Genomic DNA, 24,866 nt, shown 5'->3' with positions numbered 1-24,866 from the left:
TAAATGTAGGGTTGTCCGAGATGTTTATAAAGTAGTGTAATGTCCACCATTATAATATTATTGTATATATCATATTATAAGTAAAATACAAACTTACAGTTTTATGTTGAGCAGCTGAAGTGTTCTGGAGTTCAATAATTCGACTTAGTGCTACACTTTTGTTTCCTTTCTCTGTGTTCAGTAGCTCCATTGCCAGACTGTCTCCAGTCACCAGCCATGACTTTATTTCCAGCTGCAAAGAAAGAGTGAGTCAGAAACCATGGATGGTTACACCAGCACATCCACAACTTTAGAAAAAAAATAAAAAATAAACAGAAGAAAAGCAGAACCACAAAAAAGCATGGCACCATCTGCATATCATTCAGTTTGTTTCACAACATGCTCATTTTCATAAACTTTAAATGTCTATTCCTGCAACCCTGTATATGACTGCATAACCACTTAAGATTAACACATTGCTCTATATTAATACAATCAGTAATCTATATCAGGAGGTAAATGTGGCACATTTTCAGTTATTGTTTACTATAGATAGAACAGTCAACCTGTAACCCAACTCTACTGCCTACACAGTCACTTGAAGCTTACCTCTATTGGGTTGCTGTTGACAACCACAAACACCAAACTGCTGGTGTCTGTTGCACTGAGGACTCCATAATCCAAGATGTATTCTTTAGGGCTAGGGGGAAGGACAACAGGCTGTGGAGAAAACACATTACAATGGAGATGAAAAATTGAAAAAACTGAAATGAATTAATAAAGAGGGCATGTACAAGAAAATCATAATTTTTTTAAACTGATTTGATTTCAACTTTATAAGCCACATTAAAATTAATTTGTTACTAATTAATCTTTTGATTTGGTGTCTGATAAACACAAATTAGCTGTATAAAATATCAGCACTAAATACTCCAAAAAGTCTATTTGTTTGTCAATCCTTTTCCTAAATGACCATGTCATTTTTTTACATCATGGATGTAAAGGGATACTAACTTAGCAAACTTTGCAGTTTTCCTCAGGCATGTTAGATGGCTGTCCTTGCTTACCTCAAGAAAGCCAGTATATGCCCTGACAGGCAGGTGGAACTTTGATGCGTTGGTGATGAGGAGGATGTTGCTGTCAATGTGGATGGAAGGACGCACAGGCCGGAAAAGAAGGGAGAACACGTAGCGGGATTGATTGGGAGGGATGAGGACTGGTGTGGTAAAATTATGCACCTAAACCACAAAGGAAATGGAAAATAAAATTGAACACATTTTTGCTTAAACACATAAAATATTTGCATTTTCTGTAACAAGCTTTGGCAGGTATGACAATATTTCTCAAATTATTGTGATAAATTACTCTTAGAGTTTGTTATTGTGCTTAGAGAACAGACACACTGTGCATTTCATAGCAAATAGAGAGTAACTGGTCTTGTTTAATTGCATTGAATTAAATTTTACTGCAGTACATGTGCCAAACTAGAAATTACAATGATGAGTTTATTTAATAACTTATAATTACATATACAGTTTTCCACCACTTCTATCATCGCATTTCTCAGAAAATAAAATGTGACACAATATATAAAAAAATATAAACGAATAGGTTGTCTTTCAACTTGTTTTTAAATATAGCCATAAAAAGTGAATGAAGCCATACATCACAGATGTTGAGCTAAATACTGACTCTCAGATCAAACAGACTCACATTGAACATAGTCTTTGCATCATCAGGAAGTGAAACATTGTGGATGCGTACGGCGAAATTAAATGTGTTGGTGAGGTAGATGGGCCTATCCACCGGATCTACAGGGCTATCCCTGATGTGGAAGAGGGTGGCTGTGTGGTCAAACCCCAGAAACCTTATAGAGAAAAAGGGAAAAATAATTATTGGAAAAGAGAACATTAAAATATAGATTATAATATAGAATTTGGTGTAATGTTGAAAAACAACTACAAAATAACTCACCCATCTAAAACTTCAGCTTGGTAAGGTATTTCAAGTTTTGAGTAGCTTTTTTCTTTTGCCTTTACAGTTAATTTCCCAGAAAACTGGTCTGATCTTTTTGCTTTTGATGCTGAATTGAAAAAAACAAAAAAAAACAAAAAAAAACAATTCTTAACAGAATTTGCCAATTTATTACTCTGCAAACACAGTCAAGTATAGTTTTACTTTATCCCAAAGAAACACACATTGGTAATTTCATGGTTCTTGCAATTCCCCTATAAGTTTTGTAATAAAATAATAAAATGAGCAATGCTTAAGACTTGTCAGCTGACTGTTGGTCAAGCCTTAAGAGGAAGTAACTACTGTACCATTCGCAACCACAAACTTAAAAAAAAAAAAAAAAAAAAAAAAAAAAAGCCATCTCATCTCACAGACTGCTCTTCACCTCCAGACAAATCTTTATAGATAATTGCTGTTTAGTTTTAACTAAACAGCTGAATAATATTGCTGAATAATGCACTGGGGTACCTCTGTGTAAACACAATTTATGACAAATGTCAAAAGAATAAACTTCTCAATTGTCTTTAACAAATAAATATAATGCATTCCTTACCATCAAAATTAATACTTGCGACTTTGGTATATCGACTCTCTCCTGCTTTTAGTGTGATCTGTTTAAACTCGACTGTGATGGCTTCATTTGAAGGTGTTGGACGAACACTCTGAAATGAAAACAGTGTTTAGTCTTAAATGAACGTTAAAACACTAAGTTAAATTTCCACTGTTAGTGGCCAGAATTCCCCTCCTTTCATTTTCAGCACTTAAGTCTGGTGAAGTATAAGAAGCCAGAGGCACAGCACTTTAACGGCAAAGAGTAATGATAGTTCTTCGGCTTGATGCAAAGTTAAGCAAACATTAGAGGCTTATCAAACTTATTCCATGAGAGAAGAATCTCAGCTTAAGTGGCTGCTCAGTGTTCCTTAAGATAATGACTTGGCATTTCAGAGAACCGGGCAAAAACAAAAATAACACCCCCCACAGCATAGTTTTCTTTAGCTGGAAAATATGCATGTTTGACCAGTGTCAATTCTGAAAGTGTGGTAAACTGAAACCCCACCAGACAGTGCATTAAACTGTGCAAAAGTGTAGAGGAAGTGTATTTATTATCACTTTAAAAATCAACAAAACATCCTCCCGAGTGGTGCTGTGGTATAACCATTGGCTCGATCATTGGAAGATGCATCAGCATCCAAGTCCAAGAGAAAACAAACAGAAGCACAGAGCTACCCAGCACTAATGTCTGCTGACTGATATGACAGATATAGACAGTGCAATTCCAAGTGTGTTGAGCTGTCCATTTGGCAGTTCTGAAAGAGGCAATAGTTGGCTTTACATGTCTCAAAGTGAAGAATGTGCATGTTTTTTACCCTCCCAGTGTGGCATTGTGTGCAACTGGGGGAGTCACTGCTAACAGCAGGGTGGAATTTGCAACAACTAATGTTTGAAAAGTGAGAAAAGAGTTAAAAGTGGGATAAAACATTTAAAAGTATGTAAACGGTGGGCCCAATCCTTTGCAAACACAAAAAACCTAATCCAATAATTTACACTTTACCCAATCATTCCAGATTAAAACTTATAAAGATAAAAGTTTTACAGCTGATAATGTACATATCAGCATAAAAATGACATTTAATTAAGTAATAAGCAGCCATTCAACATATCATGCCATGCATCATATCAGTTAAGTGACCACGCTTGATCTGGACATTTAATGATGATCCTATGAGTGGTCAGATATCCAAAAACAATAAAAAACTTACCATAATTGATACATCTTTTGCTCCCGAATTTAGAAGGTGCAGATTTAATTGTTTTGGTCGATCTGCAACAGTATGCATAAATAGTTATTGTAAAATACATATACTTGCTATAACTTATGTTATATAATATATATTCCTTCTATATCGCAAATAAAAATTCAGATCAAATAAATGTACCTTGTGAACGAAGCGTACCAAAATCCAGCATCTCTGTTGAAGAGTATATACCAGGTGCTGGGGGGGGGGGGGGGGGATATAAAAAATCACTTAGCCAGAGCTTCAAACTACTGCTCAAATTCAGTCTAATAGATACAGCTGAGACAAAGTGACCACGGGAGTTCATCCTGACCTGTGGTGACCTCCACTTCCACAGGGAGGATAATAAACTCATCCTCGTTGGAGGCATTGGTTTTAATCCTGATGAAGGCTGTATGGTTGTCAGCATCCCGTGATGAGAAGCTGGCCCTCATCACACCCTTTGTTTCAAATGGAGCAATTTCCTGCATAAGTGAGCATTTTTTTTAATGCTTTTCAGGCTAAAAATACACCCTGATATCACATAAATTATTTACTACAACTTTATGCTCACCCATAATTTTTTGGTGCCCCCTTGTTGGCCAGTCGGCAGTTCTAGATGTAAATCGCCCCCACTTGAGTACATCTCCACAACCTGGAAGCAAAAGTCGTAATAACCTCAAGTATTGAAAATATTTTGTAATGTCAATTTTAACTGTATTTAATGACAATATTTCACATTTAATTGATTTTCTAAGAGGATTTAAGAATATGTTCTAACATAATTGGAAAAAATATAACAAAACAATTATTTGTATAGAAAATGGCTTATTCATGTTTGTTTTCTAGAACAAATTCCTTCATTTAGTGTGTGAATGCCTGGGTGAGTGTGAGGTGCTCTGTCAAGGGTGTGTTCTATAAAACGTGTGTTAAAAAAATCCACAAAACATGTTATTTGACCAAATGTGCCCATACTTTCCCATATGACTGTATACTCATATGAACTTAAAACTAGTCATAGCAAAAGAAAAGTAAAGCCGAGATTACCTGGAGTGGCTCACTGTGTGGGTTGAAAATGTTTATGAGTGGGGAGAAGCTGCTATTTACTGGTACTCTGGCCCCAACAAAGGGCCTGAGTCTGTAAGGGTTAGGGATGCCCACACCAAATACCTGAGTGAAATAACACAATACATGTTTGCACCTTATATTTCAATATGTCTGTTAAAAACATGGGTTCCCTGGACCTTTAACAAGCACTAACCCATACACCACGTACCTGGTATGTGAACACTCCGTGGTGAGATGTGTTAATAAATAATGTATTTTCTACATTCCCTACTACTCGAGCAAGAAATACCACATCAAACGATGTGTTCCCTCCTGGTGGTATTATCTGTGAAAACAAGAGCAGGAAAGTTACAACAGGTCATACTATAACATTTCTAAATTTAAACACTTGACAACAAACAGCATTGATAAAAATAGGCATGTCCTAAATATAAACAGAACACATTTTCAGGATCAAAAGCTTCAGACCAGATTTCCCCACTCTACTAAGAACAGAAAACATCAGTAAATAACACTGAAAGCAAAATCAGCAAGTATAACCTTTTAAATAAGATACATTCTGGACAAATTTGATGTTTCATTACTCATGTCTGATCTGCTTGGAGATGGCTAGCCACAGTATGCTTAGACTAATATGAAATAGGCATGATCCGTGGCAAAGACTTAATTGATTGCATCGAAACATGAATAACAGTATTGATGTGTACTTGTTTAGTTAAAGGCACAGTATACGATTCTGGAGAATAACTGTTGACATTTGAATATTAAATATATGATATTTTTTCAGACTTCATTTTTCTCCTAAAAATGCAGATTATTCAAACATGTGCATATTATCTGCTACTGCTTGTAAGAAGCATCTTCCCCTGTAAGGCTCTCAAATTTTTGTAGCCTCCTTCCCCATTACTTCTTTTTCATCCGTTTTAAGAGCCCCTCTGGGAGCAGCTTCTGTGTAGCAGTGGTTTGAAATATGTCCATTAAGTGCTTTTTAACCACAAGTAAAATCCAACATCACAGTGTAACTCACTAATAACCACAACCAATTCAGGATGATTTGACTACACTTTAGTGTCTGGCTAATGTATTAGCCTGAGGTTAACATATTACATTGTGCCTTGAGCTTTAAATCTGGACACAATGAAGCACAGCTAATAGTTAAATTACGTTAACTTTTTAGAAAACAAAAACTCTACAACAGCCACTGTAATTTGATTATAAAAATGTGCATACTGAATCTAGAAACTACTTTATCGTATCAACCAGTTTTTTTTTTGTTTTTTTTGTTAGACTAATACAATTTAAACATATCATATATGTGCTTATCATATTGGATTGTCACTGGGGGCAGAACCAAACCAAGTCCATAACTTTTTGGTTGATCCTGCAGAATCTTTCTAAAGTGAGTTCAAAGTGGATGACCTCTGGCCCTGTTAAATGTAATCAGTATGGGGCTATGAAGGTCAGCTTTAATTTTATGTAGGTGTCAGGAACAGGTGGGGTATGTTAAATTTATTACCATCTGGAGTGTGTGAGCATATACTCTACACACACACACACACACACACACACACACACACACACACACACACAAGGTTCACTTAAATTACACTCTTAAAGCTTTAATTAAGACACTGCTCTGTGGATTAACCATGAACCGTATTCAAAAAAATATTTTCCAAAATATTACCCTTTACATTTTAAATATATGACATACAGAAGACTCAAGAATTTGGTATTCAGACATCCAGTAACAAAGACCTGACATTTTGTTCCCAAACAGACAAAGTCACTGTTGGGAAGAAGAAGAAAAAGAAAGAAGAAAAAGAGGAAATTGAGAATCACTGGAGGTCAACATAAACCCATTTGTTCCAGCACTACAAAAGCAAATGGTTCTTCTCCAATTCATCGTGCTACACTGTTAGCATGTGTTAACACTTCAACAGGGTCATAAACCAAGAAAAACATACTTACCCTATTCTGAAAAAAGGATGCATGAAAATGTGCTGTTGTTGCTGATATTGATATTAAACTAATTTCTTCTGAACTTGGATTGTGTAAGTAAACTTTTTCCATTTTTGGCATTCCAACTGGCCTAGGGGAAAAAAAAAACAAACAAACAACTTATTATATTTATCCGGGGAGCATGATATGCTCAAATTAGACACTGCCAGCAATGTGGACAAGACTTTTCTTGTTTGCTTTAAGTACATGCACTAAATAAGACGGGCAAAAAAAGTAATACCAAACACTTTTAGTTATGAAATATACCCACACAAATCTAATCCAATTAGATTAGATAAATGTTAGCCTAAACATTAAAACCACCTCTTTATTTCTAGACGTACTGACATTATCAGCTTCAGTTATCAAATATGTGCGCTTTGTAGTATTACAATTACAAACTATAGTCCATCTGTTGCTCTGCATATTTTAATTCCATTTTACCATTTCTTCAATGTTTAGGACGCCCAATATGACTACCACAGAGCAAGTGTTACTTGGCTGACAGATTATTCTCAGCGTTGCAGTGACACTGACCTGGTGGAGATGCGAGTTAATGTGTTGAACTGGTATGTGTAGATCAGACACAGCAGTGCTGCTGAAGTTTTTATACACTTTAGTATTACTGCTGGACTGAGAATAGTCCATAAGCAAAAATATGCAACAAACACCGACCTGTGGCTTGTGTCATGCAATTATTGATGAAGGACTACAAGATGACCAACAAAAACTGTGCAGCAACAGATGAGCTACTGTCTCTGACTTTACATCTACAAAGTGGAACAAGGTTGTGAGTCTACAGTGTGTGACAGAGTGGACAGTATGTGAACAGAGTGTTTAAAGATTCCAGCAGCACTGATGTGTCAGATCCACTCATACCAGTACATACAAGGTGGTCATTTTAATTTTATGGCTGATCAATGTATGATTACAAATCCTTTAAATCCTGCAAGTTGCAAGTGGTCCTCCGATCAGATTTTCACAGATGCTCAGTTGGATTGTGATAAGAGGAAACTGGAAGCAAAGTGAATACTCTGAAATTTTGTCATATCCTTAAGTTATTCCTGAACAATACTTGTAGGGTGCATAATCCCACTTATAAATATCACTACTGACAGGTGGGGATGGGGGGCACTTGGTCTGCAAAATTATGAGGTGATATGTGTCAAAGTAAAATCCACGTGAAAGTTTTCCCAACTGAAGACTACCTAGAGCATCAAACCAGCACCCACGCTTCCACCAGCTTGCCTACTTTCCCCAGCGTAACCTAGCTCCATCCATTTCCCAGGTAAGCCTCGATCTGGCACCCGGTTGTACACATGACAAAAAACAGAAATGTGATTCATTGGACCAGACCACCTCTTTCCATTGCTCTTATGGTCCAGTGTAGGTACTTTGGGTGGTGGACAGGGGTCAGTATAAGTACTCTGACCAACCAGCAAAAAAGGCTTTTCATTTGCTGAATGGGATAATCAATGTTATTCTATTCACCCATGATGTGTGTGTGTGTGTGTGTGTGTGTGAGAAAGAGAGAGAGATCTGGCAAATTCCTGAAGAAACTCATTCAAAAAGTGTATGTCACTAGCTTTAACTTCAGTTGAACGGCAATCTTCCCCCCCCCCACATTATACACAACATGGCATAGAAATATGGTACAAAATGTAAAGAAATAATCAAAAGAAAGCAAAAAAAGTGGGAGAAAGTATCAGCCTAATGAAAATTATCACCAAGTGAAGACAACATTTGGAAGCACATGGTATCAGTAGCAGATTAGAGTCAGATTTACGATGAGCCTGGGTAATTTAAGCAAGCCTTTATTGCATGCTGCTGGAAGCAGAGACAAGATTGCTCAAGGCTACACTGCAATTTCTTACAAATATATGCAGATGATAAGGTGGTGTTTATTGGGAGCCAGAAGAATAGATGGAGAGAAAATCAAGAGCAGCAGCACACGTTTGCCCTTTGTAGATGAAAGAGACATTGTGTTATCACAAAGAGTGAGGTTTACTTGATTTTTATGCTGAGTGAGTGGGTAAGGAAACTCATGAGCTTCATATTAGGTACAGTGTTGGCAGCAGCTAAGTAACCAAAACTCATTGACTTACAGATTGTAAGTAGATTTCCAAAATTTAAATCTACATATTTAATTTGTTATATTTATTTTTAAAAACTGCAAAGCTTAAAATCTATTTGTATATTAGTTTATTAAAAAAGCAACCCAAATCTCACAAATCATTACTTAGGAAATTGTCTTGAAAATATACTGCCTGTCACAACCTTAGTGAAGAGATATCACTGAAATTGTATAACAGTAAAGCACACCAATAAGCAATAAAAACAATACAACCAAAATACAATACAACCAAGTAAGTTAAAAAAATAAGGCTTTCATTAAGCAAATAATTTAGTAACTTTCTCAGTGGTAACACCCATACACAAACATTTGCATTTACAATATATGCACAATATTTCACAAAGAAATGTCTGACATTTTGAAGCAGTAGACTGAAAGACTCATGTTCAACACAAACTGACAAAAAAAAAAAAAAAAAAAAAACCATGCCACCATTACCACCTAAATATTTCTCATCTACAGAATTAAAAAAAGCCCCCAGATTAAATATGAGGAAGTGGCTTTTGGCAGAAATTAACAAATATCTTCTGCTCAGAGGCTAGCAGAACAATGAGACACAATTTCACGAGATCCGGGAAAATATGGAACACAAGTTAACATTAAGATAAATAACACTTACTGTTCATGAAAGTCCAGCATTGGTGGCTCAAAACGTATAGGTCTGCTATTCCCCCTCTGAGAGGATGCACTACAGAAAGGGGGAGGAAAAAAAAGTTTAAGCTCACAAAAGAATGAAACTACCAAAAAAACACCAACACAATGGATACTATCCATCCATCCATTATCTGTAACCGCTTATCCAATTTAGGGTCGCGGGGGGTCCAGAGCCTACCTGGAATCATCGGGCACAAGGCAGGAATACACCCTGGAGGGGACGCCCTCACAGGGCACAATGGATACTACATTTTCCCTAAACTTGGCCAGTGAAGCTTGCAACTTTCTTTCTAATCAAGTTAAAATGTCCTCATGGACCACAATGTAAAAGGCACAAATGATTCCTTTTGAATATCTTCCCAAACTCCAGTAAATGTCTCCTGAATTTCACCAGTATTGCTCTCCTATCAATGTAGAATGAGTGGTCCTAAAATGTGTGAAGTTTACATAAACTTTACAGTGACCAATCACAACACTAACATGGCTCTCTCATCTTTTCAAGTCAGAGCAACTTGGCCAGGTAAAACTAAACGTTCCCAGGGGCTTTAAGCAAAGACTTTGGGTCAGAATTTGTTGACCTAGTTAAGCTCCATACTTGAGGAAGATGACTTTCTCACACACCCAAAAAAGACAAAACAAATACACACACACGTACATGTATGGGGAAAGTCATCTGACAAATACCCAGATTCACTTTTCTGAAGACCGCCAAAATATGTACTGTTTTGTACAATATTCCCACTGCCAAAGTATTTAAACTTTGCGAAATGCTTCAACATAACACTGAATTTATTAATATAAAAAAAATCAATATATCACAATGTGTTCCCAGGAGCTTTAAGCCACTAAAAGTTTCTAACGCTTTAAGGAGATGTCTACATTTGTGGGGAAATGCAATTTTTTCTGGGTTGTTTACGCTCAGGTTCCACACGTCTTTTAAGGTGGAACTGTATGTTTGAGAAGAAAAAGGATGGATGAGCACAGCTGGAGTTGAACTTGTTCAGTTTTCAGTGCACAAAACACTGGAGAGCTAACAAAGTGCGTTTTTTGATTACAATTGTGAATGATGTTTTTTTTTTTTTTTTTTTTTTTTTTTTTATTATTACTATTTGTTTCGCACAAAGAAATGAATCTTTCTAAAGCTGTGAAACTGCATGTGTTGTTTGAATTTCACTCCGGCAGAGGGTGTATTGAATGCAACAACATCTGTATTGTCAGTAATCTCCGTGTCCTAACACATGTTCACATTCAGAGACAGTACACATACCATCATATATAGGCTATGACCTCTAACACACACCACAAACACATACACATGCACAAACAGTACTGTCTCAGGTATCTCAGCATGAGCTGTAACACTTTAATAAAATATTAATTATCATTTGAAAAAACTAAGAAAAAAAAAATCCATTAAGTTTGAATCCATTTTGCAAGAGGGTTTTTTTTGTCATTATAATCATGATAGTGTTGTGTGTCCCTGTTTAACAGACAGTTGTCAGTCATTTAAGTAGTCAGTAATATCGCTGTAACAATGCAACCAAAGTCAGTGGTGACTCTGCAGTCTTTAAGGCTGGTATAAGTGCATATAACTCTGAAAATAAATTATTTCCCCCTGTCTGTATACTCTAACGATTAAAAACATGTCTCAGTATATTTATTTGCAAAAATTCAAATGACTGTATTGACTAGGAGGGGAGGAAAAAAAAAAAACACATTTCTGGCTAAGTTAAATCATTTAGAATATTTTTTCTGCCTGACTTCTGCACAGTAATGTATATACACTTATAGCTGTGATGAAATCGCCCCTCCAGGGGAAGCATCAGGTTCACAGGCTGAGAACAAGTCTAACCAGCCTGACAACAAATGAAACACTGCATCAGCCTCTACACAAAAGTTGGATTGTGTTTTTATCAGCAACGTAGGCAAAAAAGATGGCTTCAAAGAGGATTTATGCAGAGTAAGGTCTCACCACACCCAACTGCATGTATGTTTCCATGTAGTTAAATATACTTTGCGTGACCAGTTCTACACAACTAAGAATGAAATAGTGCTTCTCTATTTCAGGGTCACAACAACATGTTTATACATATTATATTACCATTGATTTCAAATTAAAAAATTTAATTTACCTTCTCAAATAATCATGAATAGTTTTTGGTATTTTCTTCAGTGAAGGGTTTTCTTTTAATTATTACTCAATATATGCAATTTTTTGTCATGTAGGCTATTCTGGAATTTGTTTGAATGGTTGTGAATTATTTATAATTATTCATTTTTTTTCTCTGTTATTTTATATTTTTTATTATGTATATAGTGGTGGGGACGCTACTGTCCAAGGCAATACACAGCAATATGAGAAGTGGTTTTGACCAACGCAGTTGATTTGGGGAACTAAAAGACTATTTAAATGAAAAAGGATGCATCAGCTCTATTTAGATATTTCATCATCACTCTGTGTGTGTGTGTATTACATACACACATTATATATATATATATATATATATATATATACACACACACAAATTTATACAGTACCAATCAAAAGTTTGGACATCTTCTCATTCACTGTTTTTTCTTCGTTTTATATTATTTTCTACATCGTAAATGAATATCGAAAAGATTAAAACTATGAAGGAACACAATATGGAATTGTGTAGTAAACAAATAAGTGTTAAACACACAAGAAAATACTTTATGTTTGAGATTCTTCAAAGTACCCAACTCTTGCTTTGATGACAGCTTTGCACACTCTATGTTCTCGCAGTGAGCTTCATGAGGTCGTCACCTGGAATGGTTTTCAGTGAACAGCTGTGGCCTCCTCAAGAGTTGATTTGTAGAACTGGTGCTTTCTTAATGTGTTTAAGACCATAACTCACTTTGTGCAGCGGTAAGGCAGGTACATAGTTCTACACAGTGAACAGCCCTATTCCATCAAGGACTAAAGAAAAGATGTGTCCAAACTTTTGACTTGTACGGTATAATAATGCAAGCCAAAACTTGTGCCAGGCAAAATCATATTTATCAATGCGACTCATTTAACTAATGCTGAAGGCCATTTGGCTGTTTGGTATTAGGTTTTTAGGTCCCGTATTTTAGAAAATAATGTGCAGAACTCAACTCTTGAGCACATCAAAGGTCAAAGGAGGATAAACTTTTGACAAGAGTGTCCAGGTCTGTTTCTGGGTAATAATGTCATGATGACCTTAGACTTTGTGCATAGAGCTGGCTAAAGGACCACAACTTTGAAATTTGAACATGAAAAAAAAAAAAAAAAAAAAAAAAATATATATATATATATATATATATATATATATATATATATACACACACACACACACACACAGCAATTATTTTATATTACTTACTATAAACATCAATCATTATATTGGAATGCTATATTTCCTCAAGGTTAAATGACAATAAACATGTATGTTTTTTATGATTCATTTTAATTAGCGTGAGCCACAGAGAGGCCTTTGAATGAATGAATAAATAAAAAACACTTAATCATTACACAAAGACAAACAAAGATGTAAAAAAATCCACAGTAGCATTGGTAATTTAGTTCTGAAGATCTCTCCCATGAATATGAAGGGTAAACAAACATTGTCCTCTTTTTCACTTAAATGCAAAATCAAGTGGGGGATGATGATTTTATTTCATTCATTCATTTTAATTCGGCCTCCTTGAGGCTATCCATAATCAGAGATGTAGGAGGTGCTGAGGTGATCAATAATCTACAGAAAGAGCCAAAGAACTTAAATAGAAGCAACCTTTTAAAAGCATATACATATGCCTCATACACTCCTTATGCTACTGCATATGGCAAGAGGCCACATAGACAGGGATTACTGCCTGCAATAAAGGTTCCATTATCAGAGAACACAAAGTTCAACAAGAAACTGTGAATACATTCAGGGAAACAGCACAAAGGCAAATATTACAAACTGTGTCTTTAAATCTTATAATGAGTCATTATGTCTTTGTGAATCCAAAATATGGCATAATCAATTAAAGTACATGGTTTGTTATTTAAGGATGGTTTCAGAGTATTATTCTGACTATGATACATGATATGGTGCTAAGGGTATTCCTAGTTTCACCTATGAGGTCATATTACATGAGTTACTTGAGCGTATTTCCTCATCTACCAACCACAAAAACAATAAACGACAAAATAAAAATCTACCCAATTAGAGCTGGTGCTTACAGCTGGGCAGGCCCACAAATGCTCTGAGTTGGACAGTTTTGATTGGTTAAATGTGTGAACAGGCTGCTTTGTGTACTAGAGTTGTTCTACTGGATTGAGGAATTTAAAACAATCCTAAAATAATACTGTAAAAATGCAGCTCCTGGCAGAGATAATACATTACTCTGCTGCGATTTTAAAGTGGAAGACCATAACTATCAAAAAGAGAACTAGGCAGAAGTTGTAACATACACTTTCATACATAAATATGAATAATTAACTTGTTTTCATTTTGCTTATATTGTTATCTTTGTAGGTAGCTGAGTGAATACGCTTTTCATAAGTGTATTACACCATACAATAGTGCAAAACAATGCACTAATGCAAGCCATTTCCAACACTGCAATTAATTAAATAAAACAGTTGCGAGAAAACTAGTCTTACCTTTTTTGATGATATGAACTAAGGTCAATATCAGACTCTGCCTGTAAGGAAAGAGAGGTAGAAGTGAGTATGAATTAGGCCTTTTTAAAATTTTCCAGTAGGTCTTAAAAGGTTCCTAAAGTGGTTTTGGCATGGATTATCCTAGAAGGCTCATGAATGGTTCTAGAAAAAACATTTCTGCAAACCCATTCCTAATGTCTAAATCTCATGTCTAATTTGCAAAAATTGTTCTTCATCGAACCAAAAATTACAAGTAATTTATGGAGCCAGAAGACGCTCTGTCAATGAAAACATCACTGGTATCTTTATTTTTAAAAGTGTACTTTAAGTGCCTTTAAAATCAATTCTTTGTATAAAACGCTTCTCTTTCTCTGTACAATATAAGAACAGCTGACGGGGGAATATTAAGGGCATATTAGCCTATATGTCTATAGCATTAATGCAGCCCTACACTAAAGGGGAAAGTTCTAAAGGGAACAAAAACAACCATGGACAGACTTTGGGCTCAACAGTATGCATTTGGTATGTGAAAGGTCAAATGCAAGCTGTGTGTATGAAGAAACAATTTAATGTCTGAGCTCATCTTTAAGTAGAGTATGTAGCTATGAGAGAGATAATGACAATGAGAGAGGGAGAGAAAAAAGCAGCAAAAAATAAATAAATAAATAAAATATCCCTGCCCTCTGCGTATGTGTGCATGCCTGCGTGTGTGTGTGTGTATACACATAATTAAAAACATGTATCTAAATTTTTCTAGATTTTTAGTTTACTACATCATTTGAACAGGTAGCAGCTTTCCTTCACATTATGTTAAATTTCATGATGAATGGACCAGTAGAAATGCTTCAAAATGCTTCCATTGAAAGTTAAGGAGGCTTTTTCTTTTATTAATAAAGTTACTGTTTTGGGATGCAGATAATGCGCATGTACACACACACACACATACATATATATATATATATATATATATATATATAGTTATAGGCCCGATATTGGAATTTTAGCCGATATTAGAAACAATAAATTTTTTTGTGCTTGTGCATATGCACTAACGCTTGTAAATACACAACTATGAGGATGCTGTGAGGATGATTTCCACAGTTTCTGTGATTAAATTTCACCGTGATGAAAACTAAATATCAGCGACGCTCAATACACGTACAGACAGATAATGGAATAAACACACACACACACACACACACACACACACACACAGCCAAAACAATTCAAATTTGTGGGCTTGAGCTCTGCTCAGGGAGACTATGAGGTGTTTGTGTTCTCGGAGTGTCTGGGTGCTCCAGTTTCCTCCCACAGTCCAAAAATACACACTGGTAGGTGGATTGGCTACTTTAAAGTGTCCACAGAGGTGAATGCATGAGTGTGAGTTGCCCTGTGAAGGACTGGCGCCCCCTCCAGGGTGTGTTTCTGCTTGCACCCGGAAACCAGGAATCTCTGGACCTACCTTGACCTTGAACTAGATAAGTGGTTACAGACATTTAAATGAGAATATCTGCATAGGACAAAGCTTACCTGCAAGAGACCTCCATCTCCAAAATGTAGTACCTCTAGAACTTTGTTTGACTGGATGAAAGCTGTGGACAGACACAGAGGATATTCTCATGAGGTTTAGGTATCAGCACACAATGCCATACACACTGATAAGAGTGTTAAGTGGCACTCTGGAAGAGCATCAAATTCAGACACCATTACTCATCACACAACACAATGGAATGAAGAAAGAAGGGGTCATTAGAGCTATCTTCGTATTCTTTACTGCAAGAGTGTACCTTCATGCCAAACTCATTTGAGATATATGACCCGTGCAGAGCAGTAATTTCACAGTGACAGAAAGCTTTGTTTGGACAGATGTTTTTTGTCAACTTCCTGGAGATACCGAAAATGGTCCTATGAGCCATAGTAGCACAATAGCTAACCACCACATCACAAAAAGTTCAGAATAGATGTAGTCACCATAAAGTTTAAACCAAAGTGCAGCATCTCGGTGTCCACAGTGTTTAAAAACAAACATGATCTTTAACAGTAACTGAAGTAACCACAAAAAAAATTCACCAAAAAAAAATAAAAATATGTGCGTGCAATGGGACCTTGAAGAGGACGAAGCACTTGAATAAATGAATGAGTGTGTGAGTATTTTGTAATTGAACGTGAGTAACTAAACTGAGCACTGCTGATGACTTGCATAATAATACACATTTGATTTTCTTCCTCAATTTAGCTTATGGACATGATTCCTGAATGTATTATGTCCATAAGCTAAACTGGTGCTGAGAATTGTGATATGATCAGTGAATATTTTTGTATGGTTTTTAAAAAAAAGTTGTTTTGTTTTTAAAAACAAAACAAAAAGTATTCACAAAAGTATATCACAATTCTCATCACCAATTTGCTGTTTTGATAACATGGTCATAGATAGAACCCATCACAGACCTGAACAGAAACAGTCTACAGCATGCCTTGGTTAAGTATGACTTCCTTTGGCACTTAATGAACATTTTGCCATGCCAATACGATAACCCAACTTGGACAAGCAGAGCAATAGATCAAAAGCTGCCAGTAAATTTTTAGCATTGATAAGGTATATTTGAATATTGCTCTTAGATTAAATACAGTTTTTCTCAACTTTTTAATCCTTTACAGCAGCAGCAAACCCAGTGATTCTGGGTAGGCTCTGGATCCATCGCGATCCTGAAATGAATAAGTGATTACAGACAATGAATGAATGAAATTACAAGCTCCAGCATGTATCATATGATTTTTGAGTAATTTATTCAGTGTAGATATAATCAGGCATAGAAATATCACCAGAACTTAAACAAATAAAAACAGTTTCATGCCCCAACATGAGGAAAAGTTTAAAATTTAACATCTGAATGAAGTGACAGAAAAAATCCCCTTGGGTAAACTCCCTAGGCATTAGTTCAAATTTTCCTAATATATCAGCTAAGCAGAAAATAAGCTCAACAGATTTATCTACCATGAAGCAATTTTATGCAAATTTATGCAATTGCATTTTTAATTTCTTTGGAAAAAAATTTAAATAAATAAACAACATATCATTTTTTGGTCTGCAACCATGACAACGGCAATTTAACTGGTTGGTTTGATTTGAACACATCCGTAAAATGAAGAAAATAGAGCAGGTTCTAATTCAAAATCTGGTCGGTCAGTTTCAAGCTTAAGTGTTAAAGACACAGTTAAAATGCATGTTTGTTTTCCAAACTTGACAAGGGTTCTTTCATCTGTAAAAATAGGACTCATTGTGAAAAACCTTTGGTCTGCAATGAAATTCACAGAAATGTCTCGTCATGCTAGCATGCCTCAAAGTGAGCAAGAGTACATCTTCTACGACAGCTGACATAGGGTGTCCCCAACTGCTGGCTCAAAGGAAGGACAACAAGAAAGCTAACACAAGCAGCAGGTCCCAAGTTAGTGACCGTTGTGCCCTGAGGAGGGGGCAGCCCTTTTGCCTCTTTCAGGAAGGCCACAACCAGCTTATGACAGCCAAGACACAAGCTCCCATTCAATTACAGGTAAACAGCTAGGACGACCACAAACTCTGATCATGGCAGGAAAGACCAGATACCACAGTGCAAGAAACAGGGTCAATGTCCTGATTTGCACAGCAGTCCTTAAAAGCTTTCCCTCTGCCACCATATGGGACTCAGATGGACAGAGCTTCCTTAGGAAGCTTGCAGGTTTTGGTACTACCCGACACAACTGAGAGCATTCTCAGATATTACATGGTGTCTTGGTATGAAAACCTCTCAGTAAAGTACAGAAACAAGCTGGTACAGGTGGATAATCGGACCAGTAATATTATTGGAGACAGACAACAGTCATTACAAAATGTATACACCCCGTCCATTCAGGTCTATAATGATCCCACCACCCCGTTCACTCATCATTCCAGCTTCTGCCATTGGGCATGAGAGTTAAGGTCCCACTAGCCAGGAAAATTGTTTTGTTTAAAAATAAAATAAAAAAATTTAAATTAGCATTTGTGCCTTCTGCTGTGACCATTTTGAATTAAGACATAATAAAACATCCCTCTATATAGTCTACATGCATTGGTACAGATCACCCAAATATTTAAAACAAAGAAAACATGATTTTGTTCTGTCAGCAACAAAGGTAATATACATGTAGTATCTAACCATAAATCCAAGCATCATCTTGAGTTAATTTGCCTAGGTTTCACATATTTAGGGTTTCATTATATTATCTACCTGGCTACATATTTATTTTTGCACGATGGCAGTTAGGAAATGTATAAATTAACAAAAGCAAGGCCTCTCCATTCACCTCAGTTCTCAAATTCAGCTCCATACTACTGAACTCCAAATGCTAATATTAGACTGTTGAGTGGTCCAACTCTAATGAAGTTTATAGACAAGTCATGGTGAGCTCTACACCTATACAAATGACATATGATATTAAATATCAGTGCAGAGCATTTGGTGCGTATGAGGTTATTTATCAAGTTACCTTGCAATATTCACAATTTTTCAATCTAGTCTAATTCAGCTATTTAAACACTTAGTTCAGGTCCATATTTACATGTAATTTTAAACATCATAAAACCCTGCCCTTCTAAGTATTCTTAGACATCAGTGTCTGTGGTGGTTGTTTAACTGGGTAAACAGATACAGGAAAAATACAAATTAACTTTTCATACGCCACATACAGAGCATACAAATTGATTGAAAAAAATATGATAAAATATCCAAAGGTTGTGGCCAGCTTAAAATGCAATAGATCCAGAGTTGGGACAGGGGCATTTTTAACAGTGTCAAATCACTTTTTTTAATTATACTTTTTAATCATCTGGGAAGATACTAATTGTTGCAGGTTTGCAAGAGGAAATTTTATACATGTTTGCTGTGTACAGCTAAGAGATACTCAACAGTCTCTGACCACCACTGTCTGATACTCCTTTTCATGATGCACAATATTTTTTCAAAAGGAGACAGATCTGGACTGCAGGTAGGTCAGTTAAGCACACAATCTATAAAGCCACACGGTTGTGGCATGTGAAAAATGAAGCTAGGCATTGTGTTAGCTAAAATAACCATGGGCTTCCCAGGAATAGACATTGCTTTGATAAGAGCATATGTCTTTCCAAATCCCAAAGTATGCCTCCATATCCAGTGATACCTTTAAACATATGAAAGTCACCCTTGCCATGGGAACAGATGCATACTCAAACCCTGACAGGAGGTTTGCTTTTGCATTTGTTGCAGATAACTGTCTGGATGGTCCAGTTCATCTTTGGCACATTAGTTGTATATCACAAATGCTGCTCCAACTCGGCCTAATGGTACTGGATTATGCTCCATCAGCCCAATGCTAATCTATTCTATTCTAAACCAATTCTATTGGTTTATTGTTTTCTATCCATATTATAATGGGTGCGCCTTGTAGTAGCATGTAGTGTGCTAACGGGCACACGTAAGCATAAGCACATACCCCCCATCTTAGTTTCACTTCACTGGCTGCCCATATACTTTAGGGTCCATTTTAAAATTGTATTACTTACTTTTAAATCCCTAAATAGTCTTGCCCCATCCTATCTTTCGGCGCTGTTACAGTCATTTAAGCCTACCCGCTCACTCATGTCAGCTGATCAGCTGCTCCTGAAGGTGCCCAAAACCAACTATAAGATTAGAGGGGACCGTGCTTTTGCTGTAGTGCCCCCTAAATTATGGGATTGATTGCTCCCATACATTAGACAGGCACCCACACTGTCTGTTTTTAAATCACTTTTTAAAACTTATATTTTCTCCTTAGCCTTCATCACCTAGTCTGTTGATTGCATTTGTTTTTACTCTGTAATGTATTGTTATATTGTTTTGTATTTTATTTTTGTACAGCACTTTGGTCCTTTGTGAAATTGAGAAATTGCTATATAAATAAAATTGTACACAGAGAATATAAACACTAATTTGACACACAAGAAGACACCTTTCACTAACAATCCAAAGTTTTGTTAACTACACTTCACGTCTTTTTGACAAAGACAAGCACAGACTATGTAAACAAATAAGCAGAGCAATGTTTAACATGTAAAATTAAACAGCAAATAAAAATCTGCTTTATGTGGAAAAAAGAAAGAGGTTTAAAAAAAAAAAATACACAAATAAAGCCAGGATTGGTAATCAGCTATGTTTTGAAACAGACCTTGATTTCATCACTTGATCACAATAAAAGCAGGCACAAGAATCCATCAATTTGTACTTTGTTTAATAAACTTTATTCAGTGTAGACATTTGAGTACAGTGACCTTCGACTTCAAAGATGCGAGTGTCCGTGTCCATTTGTTTAAAATTTGTTTAAATAACTGCAAAATTCAAAATTGTGTCTCTGCATCTTGACTACATGCGGAATCACACCCCACTTTGAATAAACTTTTACAGTAGTCACATGCATATGGCATACCATTAGGGTCAAAACATGTTAGAATCATTTGAATGGGCACACAAAACTGAAGATAATACACATGATTTTCTGCAGTCTTCTAGTAGAAAAGCAAGAAGCTTTAAGCGTGCCAAGCCATGTCAAGTCAGGCAGAGCCGGACCCATGCAGTGGAAAAGCACCATTAGTTTAAATAATAGGGAAAGTGGCAAGACATCCTGCACCTCCAGTCACTAACTTGTTTTACCTCATCACCCAAAGCCTGTCCACATACTTAAGCTGTTCCACTTTTTCAAAGAAATATTAAAGATTTTTTGTTTACAAATTTTATTTTATGTATAGAGGCCAAGTTGTCATCATAGTCATCTTACTTACCACAGAGTGGTATATGCCATAGGCTGACTACCATGCTTCAACTAACTTTGTGGACTTGAGAACAAACCGAATTTTCGTACAAGCTCTCAGAACAGAATTTGTACATATATTCAGGACCAAATGTATAGGTTGTTTGCCTTCAAAGTTTGAAATAGCAGTTCACAGAGATTACTTTGATGTTATGTTATGGGGTCTACTAATCTTAAGGATCGCTAGAGGCCAGCTGTGTGTGCCCTGTGCTGGAGTGTAACTTGTTTAGACTAATAGCAAATAAAGACCATTACAAACATTTTGTAATACCAAACATCAAAATCAAATTTAGTCAGTCAGTTTAATATGGGCCACTTTTTCCTGCCGGCTAAACATAATCCAGTTGTAGTCAACATAAAACTGCTGTTTGAATATTAAATTTTCAGTCATTTTCAGTGTGCATTGGGCATTTAAAGAAACACTATTAAATATTTCTAGATTAAAATTACAGCTTTTAAATTATTATGATGTTCCACAGAGATGTAATAAAGATAATAGAGAATCTGTGGATGCTACGCCAGGTCCAGTGCTGTTTAACTGGAATAAGCAACTTGTGAATCACGGGGCAGAAGGCTCTCACAAGAAATGTGTAACACTTTACAGCAGGGGTCCTCAAACATTTTCCATCAAAGGGCTAGTTCACGGTTTTTCAGTCTTTCAGAGGGCTGGACTCCAGCCAGAGAAGAAAACATCTAGACAAAAACACTATATACCATGTCATGAATATTTGTGCATTTGTTCTGCTTGTGCATCTACATTGAGTATACTTGCTGAAAAGCACAGATATTGAATCTCTAGAAGAGCTGGATTGAATCGTAGAAGTTGGCACTGTCCCTTAATCAATATGAGACGCAATGTGGATGGCGCCTCCCACACAGATGCATTTTTGTGCTTTTCTGAGAGTTGCTGTGTGGATGAAATTGTTCACGTTACACTATATGTCAGTGGAACCCAAGCTTTGTTGAGGACAGTGTTATAACCAGGTTTTTGAGAGTTACTGATGAATGAGGGCCAATGGTAGTGCCTGCTATCTTTAGCCAGATTAGCTCACTTCTTAGCTATGGACATCGATTCTGGTGATAAGTGCTTTTCTGTCGGTTTCTGTGTGGTTCCACCAAATTTACACTTTATGGTTGTTATAACACGGTCCAGTGTATTTTATGAGCAATATATGGGTTTTATCACGTAGAGAGACAGACAGTAAGGTGTGAGACTTGATTTCACAACAGTATTGTAAACATCAATTACACTCAGCAGCAGGTTGGTGGAGCTCAAAAAGCCAAATCTTACATGTTATTCCTTTAAACAGTGTAAACTGAGATATTTGTGGAGCAAATCTAGGCATGTTAAAAACAGAGCAATCTGAAAAATTAGTGTTGCACTGATAATAGCACTTAAACTCTGTTTTGGCATCGGCTACAGAGAGCACCTATAACATAGATGTGTTTGAAATGGCCCGCTACTCACTATTCCTTACACTATTCCTCACATTTTCGGGACACACCCCATGAAGCAAATACTGACGCGCATGCACGCCTCTAGACGCAGCTCGAATTTAAGTTGGAGCAGATTGTAAAGACTGGGTATTTCACACTACATGGCTGTTTTTGTCGATTTTAACATACTACACGACCCCAAACTCCCCAAGCAAACACACAACTCCCATTTCCTAGGAGACACAGATGAATACGGACTTAAAAGTCTCCATGGTTATTGTTTGCGCTGCTGTTTGCATAGATTTACAAGGGAAAAAAAGTAAAAATGGGTCATGGATGTGAAAACTTGGTCAGTGCAGTCTCTACATGCTACAGCAGGAGCTGGATATTAGAAGAATAGCACATAGTTGAGTATACGTTCCATCTTAATTGGTTCAGAATCCTACTCAGTTGTATGCTCAGTGTTACGTCATTTAAGGTGGAATGGAAAATTACAATACAGCTGGAATAAAGGCTGTAACAGCGTGTTTTGTGGCTCACTATATTATCATACAGGGTAATACTCGTTATATTGGGACTTGGGCATCCAGCTCTATGTAATATATTGTAGTTTTTCATAGTTTTACCATTTATTGTTAATTATTCATTGGCTGTTGAAGGGACTTATTCAGCCTTGAGTTGGTGGAGAGTTTATACTACGTGAATACCTCCAAAGTCAATCGTTTAATGTGCTGCGACTGGTTTAAAACGTGGCAAAAATATTTAGAATCAGACTAAAATTAGTGTAGCATAACCTCAGCTTAAGGCTTCATTCAACAACCACAAAGAAGCACGCTAACACAGGTCAGCAGCAGTTCATTTCACAATCATGACAAGTATCCTCATAACAGTGTAAAAAGTTGTTTAGTCAGGCTACACTGTGTCTTCCTATTTGTATTTGTTACTGCATTGTGGAAATATTTATATTTTCATGGCTATGACACTTAAAAGTTCTAATGTGCAGTTAACAAAATGTAAATTTTGTTCATTCAAGCTTATTATATCTTATTAGCAATACAGAACACTGCTTCAACAATATAAAATCTGTAAGTATAGCAATATAAATATCTGGATTTATAGGCACCTATCTAGTAATTAAGATAGAGTTGGTATCGATACTAAGTATCAGCAGATACTTCAACATGAAATATCGATATTGGTAGGAAAAATGCGGTATCGGTGCATCCCTATTTAAAAATTATGTAAAAACTTTCATGAACTCCCATGTATCTAAATGGTAAAAGGTAAGCTCAGTGTCTAAGCCACAATATGGTAAAAAAAATTTAATGGGTGTGTCAATCAAACTATATCTAAGTGTAAAACATATGGGATATCATGAAATATATCATGAAGTAATTGGGACAGAACTAATCATATCTTTTCCCTTCATATCAATACAGCTTTAGATCTATCCTTAAGTACATACTGGGCTGTGGTCTAAACATTTATGCAATCATACTAAACCACTTGCCACCCTCTCTCTCCACTGGTGAATGTCCGCCCCATGTAAAGCAGATATTCAGCATCTGGAAACTTGTCTTTGACATATCTATGCCCACACACACACACACACACACACACACACACACACACACACCATAGTTTCAGTTGCAGTAAAGCGCATATGTCAGCAGCCCTTCAACATACAAGCTGCCTAAAATCAATTTCTGATGCACACAAAATAAGAATACTCAATTCCGTTTTCAGGTTTTTAAACTGCACAAGGATCACTGCTGACGTTCTCTAAAACACACAAGATGCTCTATAAAATACAAAATACGTTTTTATCACAGAAAACATCAAAGAGTTAACAATCCATGAACTTATTTAACTATGTATATAATTAATTGTTTCACTGTCCATAATAAAAAACTGAACATAATTTATGTCATTATTTATATTAATGTCTCCTATTGCATGAATACTATTTCATAACAGTGGTTTGGATGCACTATGTAGCCACATTATAAATAATGAAGTGCCATTATTCCAGTCTTTAGTGAGGGTGGGAAATATTTACTGGTATAAGTGACTTCATATTAATCCATATTGTGCAGAACATTTTCGTTACATAAATAAATAATTTAATCAATATAATTTTTATATATTTTGATAATTTGGCACTTAATTTTTTAACACTTCAACTCAAATTGAGAAAATCTATATAGCTTAGAATAAGTGTCAATCATTGCTATACAGTATGTAAATAACATGAAATAAACAAATCAATGGTCTATGACAACAAGTCACTTAAATCTAAGGGCAGAAATGTAGCACAAGCACTGAGGGGGCT

At 36.1% G+C, this 24,866-nt stretch overlaps 1 protein-coding gene across 3 annotated transcripts in view; it reads right to left on the bottom strand.

Moving 5' to 3' along the window:
* Window positions 1-24,866, bottom strand: part of tmem131 (transmembrane protein 131) — a 47,507-nt gene that overhangs the window by 16,983 nt on the left and 5,658 nt on the right. For 2 of the 3 annotated variants that reach the window (XM_066664926.1, XM_066664927.1), the window contains exons 2-17: window positions 15,791-15,852; window positions 14,261-14,301; window positions 9,590-9,658; window positions 6,807-6,927; window positions 5,044-5,160; window positions 4,815-4,937; window positions 4,342-4,422; window positions 4,102-4,252; window positions 3,930-3,986; window positions 3,753-3,814; window positions 2,546-2,654; window positions 1,954-2,062; window positions 1,693-1,846; window positions 1,047-1,217; window positions 589-699; window positions 98-232 (exon numbers count right to left, since the gene is read on the bottom strand). In XM_066664926.1, the coding sequence (XP_066521023.1) occupies window positions 98-232; window positions 589-699; window positions 1,047-1,217; window positions 1,693-1,846; window positions 1,954-2,062; window positions 2,546-2,654; window positions 3,753-3,814; window positions 3,930-3,986; window positions 4,102-4,252; window positions 4,342-4,422; window positions 4,815-4,937; window positions 5,044-5,160; window positions 6,807-6,927; window positions 9,590-9,658; window positions 14,261-14,301; window positions 15,791-15,852 (1,673 nt within the window). The remainder of the gene's footprint in view (window positions 1-97; window positions 233-588; window positions 700-1,046; window positions 1,218-1,692; window positions 1,847-1,953; window positions 2,063-2,545; window positions 2,655-3,752; window positions 3,815-3,929; window positions 3,987-4,101; window positions 4,253-4,341; window positions 4,423-4,814; window positions 4,938-5,043; window positions 5,161-6,806; window positions 6,928-9,589; window positions 9,659-14,260; window positions 14,302-15,790; window positions 15,853-24,866) is intronic. The other variant, XM_066664928.1, reaches the window with a different exon arrangement.

The sequence above is a fragment of the Hoplias malabaricus genome, chromosome 3, assembly GCF_029633855.1.
Source record: "Hoplias malabaricus isolate fHopMal1 chromosome 3, fHopMal1.hap1, whole genome shotgun sequence".
NCBI lineage: Eukaryota > Metazoa > Chordata > Actinopteri > Characiformes > Erythrinidae > Hoplias > Hoplias malabaricus.
This window is presented reverse-complemented; position numbering and strand designations above follow the sequence as displayed.